This window comes from Arachis ipaensis, chromosome B9, assembly GCF_059453495.1.
Source record: "Arachis ipaensis isolate K30076 ecotype BB chromosome B9, ASM5945349v1, whole genome shotgun sequence".
NCBI classification, from domain to species: Eukaryota; Viridiplantae; Streptophyta; class Magnoliopsida; order Fabales; family Fabaceae; genus Arachis; species Arachis ipaensis.
In genome coordinates this window covers 81861443-81872836 of record NC_142444.1, presented here as the reverse complement: position 1 = coordinate 81872836, position 11394 = coordinate 81861443, and the positions used below count along the sequence as shown (strand labels likewise).

General features: G+C 35.8%; 1 protein-coding gene across 1 annotated transcript; it reads right to left on the bottom strand.

Moving 5' to 3' along the window:
* Positions 1 to 3595: 3595 nt before the first annotated feature.
* LOC110266623 (transportin MOS14-like) lies at positions 3596 to 6634 on the bottom strand. The gene is made up of 4 exons (XM_088498247.1): positions 6593 to 6634; positions 6322 to 6468; positions 5920 to 6051; positions 3596 to 3643 (listed from the first exon to the last, which is right to left on the bottom strand). The coding sequence occupies exons 2-4, from the start codon at positions 6379 to 6381 to the stop codon at positions 3596 to 3598; spliced, it is 240 nt and encodes a 79-aa protein (XP_088354373.1). The 5' UTR covers positions 6382 to 6468; positions 6593 to 6634.
* Between the last annotated feature and the right edge of the window lie 4760 nt (positions 6635 to 11394).

Genomic DNA, 11394 nt, shown 5'->3' with positions numbered 1-11394 from the left:
TTGAACTGCCATTTTTACCCTTACAGAGTGGCTTGTGGTTGGTTAAAATGTTATTTTTAAACCGCCGTTTTAACCCTAACACTTACACTTTTTTATCATTTAAAAATGCAATTTTTACCCTCCTTTTTATCCTGTAAACAAATAATATTTATTATTAGAAATCATAATCCATAAACAAAATATTATATAACTCAAACAAAGTATTAAACATAATATATGATTTTTTAGTATTGAAAATCAAAAGTAATAACTCTTATACAAAGTATCAAACGTAACATAATTTTTCAACTATAAATGTCATAGCATGTAACTCTTAATGCATAAAATCTCCATCATATTTCATGCTGCTCTATTGCTTGCTCCAGAAGACCTACTTCCTAACTCTTTTGGCGATGAAATCTCACTCTCTTGATTCAATTCCTACAACAAAAATATAATTTGAATACATAATAAAAGAGAATAAAGTGCAACAGGAATAAGTGATATAGAAATTTTCATCTTTAGAGCAACAGCAACAATGTATATTCCTTCAAATACATGAAGTGCAGCTTCAAAATTACCCTTCTGATATTCCAGGCTTCCTAGTAAAGCTCTAGCTTCCAATGAGAAAAGGGTCATTTACTCATTTGGTTTCATCTTATAATAAAGAGACATCTCAATCAATGAAATCATCAAGAATATATTAAGAAAGGAAGCAAATTTTCTCAGCTACTTATAAGCATATAAGGAAAATGATAATAACAACTTTTATACAAGGAAAGGTATTTTGAAATCTTTGAAACTTTGAAAATTCTGCTAACACAACATTTCATAAATCATAACCATCACACTGAAAAGAAAAATAGGCCTTCAATAATGTCATTACAATAATCATGCCATTACCAATTAACTACCAAGCCCGAAATTTTACCTGTAAGTAATATGCATGCTCCCAAACATCTATGCCAAGCAATAGAACCAATATTGGTCCCTTCGTAACCAGTGGGTCCTGCAAAACATAGGGATATGCATGGATAGCAATAGCTCAAAATAATGAGAAAGTGAAAAAAAGAAAAAAGAAAAACGTGTGGAACTGTGACAAACATCTTCTCTAATATACACTTTTCACCATAGCAATCAGTAAGCAATATCAGCATTTGCAGAATATGTAGAAGAAACCCAAGATTAACTCACACACGGCATTGAAGTGAGGCAAGGCACAAACTTACCCGATGACAAAATTTGCATGATGCGGGGAGTATAGAATATATTAATTGTTATTAGAATATCAGAGAGTGAGGAAACTAGTAAATACCACTTAGCAAGCTGCTAATTGAATTCATGCCTCTTCCACCAACTAAGTAATAATAATAAAAAAAAGTGGGAAGCCCCAATCTCTTTTATATTACTTTCATTTATCATTTCTTTTATAATAATAAAAAAAAGTAATAATCACCTGTTTCAAATCAAAAGTTTCAAAAGTGGAAAGCCCCAATCTCTCAAGAGAAACAAAAAAGTTCCTCACATTTTCAAAGTATTGATACACAGATAGTACTTTCCCATTAGGAAGAACATCAACATCACTCCGGGCTTCAACCACCTAATAAATCAGTTCAAGTCCAACAATTAGTTGTGATAATCAACAAGAACAATGTGAAACTAGATGAGCATAGAATATGACTGATTCCATGGAAAACAGAATAGAATAAACATACCTTGGGTATGGCACCAGGTTGGATTTTGTTATGAGCACTGCAATATCCTCTTACCATGATCAAGATCCCCTTTAATTTCCGATTTTGGCTACATGATTTAAGACATATTATTGGAAGAACATAATGAGAACATATTAGAAAAGCTAAAGGGTAGTTTAATAATTAAGATTATAGACATAATTTACCATACAACTAACATGACTAATTTGATCCATAGAAGTGATTTTCTCCCATACAAGTAATTTTGCTAGATGCTACTTCTCGGCAGTCATGGTGTTTACACTTCCGGTGGTTGGACTATCGTCCATCTACAAAAAAGAAATCCGCCAATTACCAAAAGCAAAAAGGTAAAACACCACACCATGGTAGACTATCAAATACAATGAATTGATTAGTAAATTAGGTTGTGCAGAAAAGGAGTGTCAACAAACAAGAATGTTGAAGAGGATCATTAAGCAAGACAGAATAAATGCTGTGATAAAAGGTATGAAGAGGAAACTATAATTTCATTACGATATGGAAAGTATAAAACACACTTACCATGAATTAAAGGAAGCCTGTAAGTATGCTGCATTTATATTCCATAAATTGGAAATATCAGTACAGAGCTACAAAGTAATAATCTACATAAACTGATTCTCTCATGTGCTAATTGCTTAACGAAGACGTATAAATAATTGTAAAAGTAAAAGATAAATATAAAAAACACCAAACCAAAGCACAGAGGAATTTCATCATGCTATTCATGTTTCATAGTTTTCATGGATAATTCAACAACACTAATAACTGATATGCTAACATAGAGTTGTTTTCACTCTGGAGTCAGACCAATAACCCCTGAAAACAAGGAAGCAAAAGACATGAACATCAGGTTTATGATACAGATATATTGAAGCATAAGTACTGTGAACATTGTGAAATTAAAAGAGTACTGATTAAGGATTAAAAAAAGGAAGCTTCATGCTGGAGATGTGAAATAGATAAGTTTTCAATGCATTGGAAAAAGGCAAAAGAAGAAAAAACTTCTGAAAATATACTCTTTTTAGTATCTTTAACTAGTACTTTTAGAACATTGGAGACACTGGTCAGCAAAACCAGAACAGATGTTTTTTAAATATGCAAGTGAACAGCACTGGTTAATTTGCTACTCAGATATAGTGAACAGCACTGGTTAATTTGATACTTAGATATCTTCCTTCCTACCATTCATTGCTCAACCAACAAAAAGCATATGAATATTTACGAAAAATAGAAAATTATTAGTATTTTTCCATGCTATCATACATACCATTTACAGATGCCTCAGAAAGAAACTCATAATTCAAGCTTGATAATGCTATAAGAACTAATGGATGGGTACTGAGAACAGATCCGGGAATCCTGAAATGAACAAAAATTTAAAGAGAAATAGTAAAGCCAATGGAAAAAGAAACACATAAACCAAGATAATAAAGTTATAATATTCAAATTAAATACATATCTCCCCTATATTCTTCATTAACTTTATAAACCCTTCCTGAAATTATACAGCATTTGTGGAATGCATCTATGCTTTCCATCAGTTTCACTTGACAAGTCTATTTCCTATAAGTTGAGATACTCATTCCATTCAAAATTCTTTTGTTTAAAAGCCAACTGTCAATTATATATTTGTGATTTTAAAAAATCCAAATATATACATATAGTTGAGAACACTATAGATCGCACAAAAAAAATTAACCAAATGCTTGACAGTAAAGCACACTCATCTGACAAGATTCCTCTAATATGCTACACAATTCAGATGATTCATTTATACAAAACAGTTCTTGAATAATTAATCTTGATCAGAATAATATATTAATACATTCAATAAAAACAACTTAGCCGAACACTCTAATATGCAAAGAGGTAAAAAAAAATTAGTACCCATTCTTTAGGCGAAGCCACGAAGCAAACGCTTCAAGAACCTAAATGATAACTGATAAACCACTATTTTATGGTTTATCTTGTGCTCAATTGAGTGGTTTTTATCAACTCTTTACCCACTTATTCATACTATTTGCATGGTTTTACATTTGCCTTCCTAATTATGTGCTTTGATTGAAAACATGCTCCTTTGGCCTTAAGTTCCCTATGTTTAAATCCTCTCTTATTACCATTAGATGCCTTGATATGTGTGTTAAGTGATTTTAGAGATTACAAGGCAAGAATGGCTCAGAGGATGGAAAGGAAGCATGCAAAAGTGGAAGGAATACAAGAAGTTGGAGAAATTGCTAAGCTGTCCAGCCTGACCTCTTCGCACTCAAATAGCTATAACTTTAGCTACAGAGATCCAAACGACGCAGTTTTCATTGCGTTAGAAAGCTAACGTCTGGGGCTTCGATTTGATATATAATATGCCATAGTTGCCCTGACAATAGGCGACGTGAACGCGTGCTCCACGCGGATGCATCGCAGTGACGAAAAATCAGCGTGTTTGAATTCGCAACCAGCGAATTTTGGGCTGTTTCCGACCCAGTTTGCGGCCCAAAAAACACAGATTAGAGGCTATAAAGTGGGGAAATCCATTCATTCATAATAAGAAGCTCACAATTCATAATTTTTAGAATTAGATGTAGTTTTTAGAGAGAGAGGTTCTCTCCTCTCTCTTAGGATTAGGATTAGGATTTATATTAGGATTTAGAATTTCAACTTCTTCTCAGGTTCAATGTTCCTCTTATTTATTTTCTAATTTTATTATATACTTTTAATTATTATTTATCTTTTCAATTTAGCTTATGCTACATTCATGTTATGATTTTCTTAATTAATATTATTTGAGGTATTTCAGATTTAAGATTGCTTTGTTTTAATTTAATTTAGATATTTTCTTCCTTTTGGCTTTGGTTAAGTAATTGGTAACGCTTAAGCTGTCAAATAAAGGAGTGGTTGAAATTAGGAGTTGCTCCAATAACTCTAGTCTTTCCACTTAATTTACTTTCATAGTTAGAGGTTAGCAAAGTGGGATTAAAACTCAATTTTCATCACAATTGACAAGGACAGGATTTCCAGTTCTAATACCATGCCAATAGTTTATTTTGTTATTACTATTTTATTTTTCTTATCATTTAATATACTTCTTCCTTACTTTCAAAACCCCCAATTTACAAGAGTCATAATCAATAATAAGAACACCTCCCTGCAATTCCTTGAGAAGACGACCCGAAGTTTTTTTTTTTTTTGGTGACTGAACATAACACAAAGAAAAAACACCTAAGAGAAAGAGTAGCACTCCTCTCTAATGATAATGTCTAAATTATTAGGGGGTTGTAACCACTCTAGGTACACCTGCTTGTTTAAAGCAGCAGTCTTAGCCATTAAATCAGCCGCTCTGTTTGCTGTACGCTGGATGAGCACTAAAGTAGCTATCCAATTGCGCTGAAGCATCTCTTTGATTTTGCCAAGCAGATCAGAGTCATTCGTAATCATGCTGGTTGTGCCTCGCGAAACAAGAAGAAATGCATCAAGATTATCAGTTTCACATATGACCTCTTTACACTCGCAATCCCAAGCCATAACAAGCCCTCTCCAAATAGCATGAAGCTCACAAGAGAGAACACTAGAAAGAGGTATACTGGCAGAACAACCTTTCATCCAAATTCCCATGCTGTCTCTAATAATACATCCAAAGCCCGCTAATTGCCCATTTTCAAAAACGCTTGCATCGCAGTTCATTTTACAGACATTCATTGGAGGTGGTTCCCAGTTATATTGAAAAGAGGAAGGAATAATATGTTTTTGGTTGGTAACAACCTTAGAGAAATCGCACGCAGCATGTTGAACTAAGTGAACAATTTTCTCCTTACTCCATGGATCATCTTGATGGAAGATGTCATTGTTCCTATCCCTCCAAATCCATCAAAAGGCCGCTGCAAAGAGAAACTCATTTTTGTTGAGGTTAGAACGAATCCAAGACACAAAATCCAAACTAGAGTCCTTAGCGGTCATTCCCAAATTTAAGCTAATCCAAATCTGACGAGCTTTTTGGCAAGTCCTAAAGCAGTGGTTAATATACTTACAACGAGAGTTTACTATAACTTCTAAACCATCAATCTTCCGTTCTTCAATAACCAAGAAAAAAATCACTATTGGAGCATTTATCAATAAAACTGAGTTTAAAATACCTCAGTCATGCCAACCACTTAGGGCCATACACACACACACACACACACACACACAAAGAATACAGGAACTTATTGCCCACCTGCTCTTTAAGCTCAGAAATAGACAAACAAGCTGTTAAAATATTTAGAGCAATCTCCATTTGAGAGGTAAGCTCTTTTTCAAATTGACGATGCCTTTCAGGTCGAGCTGCTATCTTATAGTTTAATACTTCCTGTTTATAAAGACAAAATACATTAAAGGTATGCATGCAGAACAACCAAAGAAACTGTTAATCAACTTGCAATAATTAAAAGACTATATCACAACCATTTATATAAGAATCTACGAGCTGCATGACATTACTTGTCGAATAAAATACTATCCGACAAGGCAGTAACTTTGAAAATTATAACAACTTGTCACTTAGTAACTCAAACTTTAGGCATTTGTCTCATTAATAAAATGAAGAGATGACACATAATCACACATATCATATTATGACCTCTGGCAAAACTGTTAGTAACTCCAAGAATCTTGGTATATATTTCGGATGAGAATCCATCTCGTCCCTAAGCCATTTCACTATACCACCATCTCCCCAATCTTCAGCAGGCACATGCACAGCCAATGCAGCCACAGCAATGCTAATCTACACATTAAAAATATTTGAAGAATACATTTGGTTACCCTAAACTTCCATTTAAATATATTCAAATGATAATAAAAATAACTGTAAGAAAAGATAGAACGGTGCAAAGGACTTCTAGATGAACCTGAGTTCTGACTTTTGGATGACGTTTGTGGAACTTTTTAAGCAAGTTCTGTGTTCAAAACAACAATGAAAATAAAGCTTTAGCAAATTCATTATTTATTGTACATACTAACGCATCTGAATGGTCATAGCTGACAGACATCAAAAGATCAAGTTATAATAGTGTCCTTATGTACCGATTTTGTGTAATGTATTATATTATCTTTTATGTACTTTATTAGCTATGTAGAATTGATTTTCCATAAGATCTAATTACATTCTTGCAATTATATTAGTACATGCATATAGAAAGCAAATCAGGCAAGTGTTTCAACTTTCAATTACTAAATCAAAGATCAAAACATAACATAAGATCTCCTACTTCAACAAACAAAAATGCTCAGAAGCAATTATCTGCCTAGTTTTATATTGAACAGATCTTTTATAATTGATGAGCGGATAATTTATTCCCTTTTTGGCATTGTTTTTACATAGCTTTTTGTATGTTTTAGTTACTTTTTATTATATTTTTATTATTTTTTATGCAAAAATCACATTTCTGGACTTTACTATGAGTTTGTGTGTTTTTCTATAATTTTAGGTATTTTCTGGCTGAAATTGAAGGACCTGAGCAAAAATCTGATTCAGAGGCTGAAAAAGGACTGCAGATGCTGTTGGATTCTGACCCTCCTGCACTCGAAGTGGATTTTCTGGAGCTACAGAAGCCCAATTGGTGCGCTCTCAATTGCGTTGGAAAGTACACATCTTGGGCTTTCCAGCAATGCAGAGTAGTCCATACTTTACCCGAGATTTGATGGCCCAAACTGGCGTTCAAATGCTCACTAAAGACCTTTTTCTGGAGTAAAACGCCAAAACTGGCACCAGAACTGGAGTTAAACGCCCAAACTCGCACCCAAGCTGGTGTTTAACTCCAAGAATGGCCTATGCACGTGAAAGCTTCAATGCTCAGCCTAAGCATACACCAAGTGGGTCTCGGAAGTGGATTTCTGCACTTAGTTACTCATTTTCTGTAAACTTATGTTACTTGTTTAATATAAATAGCACTTTTTACTATTGTATTCAGATCTTCACATCTATGGACATTTAGTCCTTAGACAATGGAGGCTGGCCATTCGGCCATGCCTGGACCTCTTTCTCTTATGTATTTTCTACGGTAGAGTTTCTACACCTTATAGATTAAGGTGCGGAGCTTTACTGTTCTTCATGAATTAATGCAAGTACTATTGTTTCTCTTTCAATTCACGCCTACTTCTTCTCCAAGATATACTCTCGTACTTAATTCAGTTAAGTCGGAATGAAGGAGTGACTCGTGACAATCACCCAATCTTCGTTACTCGCTTAGCCAAGATCCGCGTGCCTGACAACCACAAGCGGTCTACATGATGTTCAATGTAGTCATTGGATGACAGCCGGAGTATATTCTCTTGGGTTTCTAATCAACGATTCACATCATCTCTCCTGACAACAGAGCATCTGAATCTGAGATTAGAACCTTCGTGGTAGAGGTTAGAACCATTGGCAGCATTCCTGAGATCCGGAAACTCTAAACCTTATCTGTGGTATTCCGAGTAGGATCTGGGAAGCGATGACTGTGACGAGCTTCAAACTTACAAATGTTGGGCGCAGTGACAGTGCACAAAAGGACAAGGGTCCTATTCCGACGATAGCGGGAACCGACAGATGATTAGCCGTACGGTAGCTGTACTTGGTATTTTTCATCCGAGACGAGAAATGCAACAGTTGATTAGCCATGCAGGGATCGTACCTGGTATTTTTCATCCGAGAGGATCATACATCTTGCCATGGAAAGGAGCATGCATGGTTGGAAGAAGACAATAGGAAAGCAGAGGTTCAGAAGCAACAAGGCATCTCCAAACGCTTATCTGAAATTCCCACCAATGAATCACATAAGTATCTCTATCTTATTTTCTATTTTATTTATCTTTTAATTATCAAAACCTCATAACCATTTGAATTCGCCTGATTGAGATTTACAAGATGACCACAGCTTGCTTCAAGCTTACAATCTCCGTGGGATCGACCCTTACTCACGTAAGGTATTACTTGGACGACCCAGCGCACTTGCTGGTTAGTTGTGCAGAGTTGTAAAAAGTGTGTTCACAATTTCGTGCACCAATAATCACAAAATTTAATATTTTCAAAATATTTTTAAGCTAATAAGGCATTCTGGTTAGAGTTTTGAGTGAAAAAATCTAAGAGCAATTATAGAAGATCTAACTGGAATTGTGATGATCCTATGCCTTCAGTAATACTGATATTATATATCTAAGAGCTATTATACAGAGAGGTTAATCTAACATTAGAAAATTTTATCAAAAGCCTAGAAAACAAGGAAATTAGATTCTTAATTTGATAGTAAGCAAAAGCAAACAACAATTGATATTAAATTAGGAATTTAAAAACCCTAAATTTCAAAAAAGAAGTGAACAGAAGAAAGGAAGACCTAATGTGGCGCTGGCGGATCAGGACCTGGCATGGTGAATTGACTTGGCCATACTGGGATTGAAGATGAGAGTCTAGAGGTGGCGCTTGAGGAAGTTCTCGACGGTGAGAGCAAGGACGTAATCACAAAAGTGAAGAGATTTGTCGAAGCTCGCTAAAGCAGCAACAATGTTGCTTGCGGCGGCGAGGTGATAAACGAAGCAGCAAGGGAGATGAGCGGCGATGGCTAACCTTTAGATCAAAGTCAGAACAAGATCGTAGAAGCTCATTGAAGGCAGCAGCGAGGAGATGAACGATGGCAGTGAACGGCGAGGAGATTCTAGTCGGAGGAGAACGCCACTGAGGAGATCCTTGGTGGAGAAAGTTGTCGCTGGAGCAGATCGCGCCAGAGTAGATCCCAGTGGTAGGCGTCGTTATCTTACAGAAATAGTGTATGTGGCAGCGCGTTAGTTCTTCAATTAGGGTTGGAATCAGATAGTGTGTGGGTATTTTTAAATCATGGCCCCAGATAAGGGTGGTTTTAAACCGCCATAATCATCGAACTCATTACGGCAATAACAGATTATGCCATTATATCCGAATATTATGGCAGATTTATAAAACCGCCATTTTATTAATGCCATTTTAAACCCTTTTTTTGTAGTGTCAGAGTCTTGGCCGTGACCCTAAGCACTTTGTTTTCCAGTATTACCACCGGATCCAATAATGCCACAGACCCTTTAACTGGGTGAACCTTTTCAGATTGTGACTCAGCTTTGCTAGATTCCCCAGATAGAGGTGTCCAAGATTCTTAAGCAAACTCTTTTTGCTTTTGACCACGACTTTAACCGCTCAATCTCAAGCTTTTCACTTGACACCTTCACGCCACAAGCACATGGTTAGGGACAGCTTGTTTGAGCCGCTTAGGCCTGGATTTTATTCATTTGGGCCCTCCTATCCATTAATGCTCAAAGCCTTGGGTCCTTTTACCATTGCCTTTTGGTTTAAAGGGTTACTGGCTTTTTCACTTTGCCCTCCTTTTCCTGCATTTTTGGGCAGTAATGGATTTTTCTACTTTTTATTTTTTTTCTTTTTGCCAATTTTTCTTTCTTTTTCGCATGCTTTTATTTTTTTTCTTTTGCAACATGCTTTTTTTTCTTTTTCTTTTTGCTACTTTCTCTTGCTTCAAGAATCAATTTTATTGATTTTTCAGATTAGCAATAATACTTTTCCTTTTTCCTTATTCTTTCAAGAGCCAACATTCTAAAATTTCAACTTCAAATATGCACTGTTTAATCATATATTCAGAAAACAAAAGCACTACTACCACATCAACATAATTAAACTATTCTTATTTTAAACTTGAAATTCATGTATCTCTCAATTCTTTAATAAAAATTTTCTTTTAAGCATGGTGAGAGATATATGGAACATCTTACAACTTTAAGACATCAATGCTAATGATCATGCAACTAGAACAATAGAACAGACAAAACATAACAGAAAACAGAAAAATAATAAAGGAAATGAGGTAAAAGAGAACAAGTCCACCTTTAATGGTGGCGTCTAGTGCTCCTCCTTGAGGATCCAATCTGATGCTTGATTTCTTCTATGTCATCCCTTTACCATTATTGTTCTTCCCTCATAGCCCTTTGGTCTTCCCTTATGGCTCTTTGATCTTCTCTTATTTCATTGAGGATGGTAGCATGCCCATGATGCTCCATCCTCAATTGCTCAATGTTAGTGCTCAATTCTCCAAGAGAAGTTTGCCATTGATCCCAATAGCTTTGGGAGGAAATACATCCCTTGAGGCATCTCAGGGATCTCATACTGAGGCGGCTGCACAGGCTCTTGTGTATGCTCTCTGGTTTGCTCCATCCTCTTCTTAGTGATGGGCTTGTCCTCCCCAATAGAGACATCTCCATTTATGACAATTCCAGCTGAATTGCACAGATGACAGATAAGGTGTGGGAATGCCAACCTTCCATTGGTGTGAGGCTTCTCAGTTACCTTATACAATTCTTCAGGAATCACCTCATGTACTTCTACCTCACTTTCAATCATGTTGCAATGAATCATGATGGCTCTGTCCACAGTCACTTCTGACCAATTATTAGTGGGGATGATAGAACGTTGGATGAATTCCAACCATCCTCTACCTATGAGCTTTAGGTCAACCCTTCTTAGTTGAATGGGGTTGCCATGGGAATCCCTTTTCCACTGTGCTCTTTCTACACAGATGTCAGAGTGCACTTAATCTAATCGTTGATCAAAGTTGACTCTCCTAGTATAAGGATGAGGATCTCCTTGCATTGGAGGCAAGTTGAACGCCAACCTCACACTTTCCGGGCTGAAATCTAA

What these genes read in the sequence shown, in the direction of transcription:
- LOC110266623 (XM_088498247.1), bottom strand. Translation starts at nt 6,381, where the DNA reads ATGGATTCTCATCCGAAATATATACCAAGATTCTTGGAGTTACTAACA. An exon ending in TACTAACAGTTTTGCCAGAG is followed by an intron (nt 6,052 to 6,321) that starts GTCATAATATGA and finishes CTTTATAAACAG; the next exon opens with GAAGTATTAAACTATAAGAT. An exon ending in TTTCTGAGCTTAAAGAGCAG is followed by an intron (nt 3,644 to 5,919) that starts GTGGGCAATAAG and finishes GTTATCATTTAG; the next exon opens with GTTCTTGAAGCGTTTGCTTC.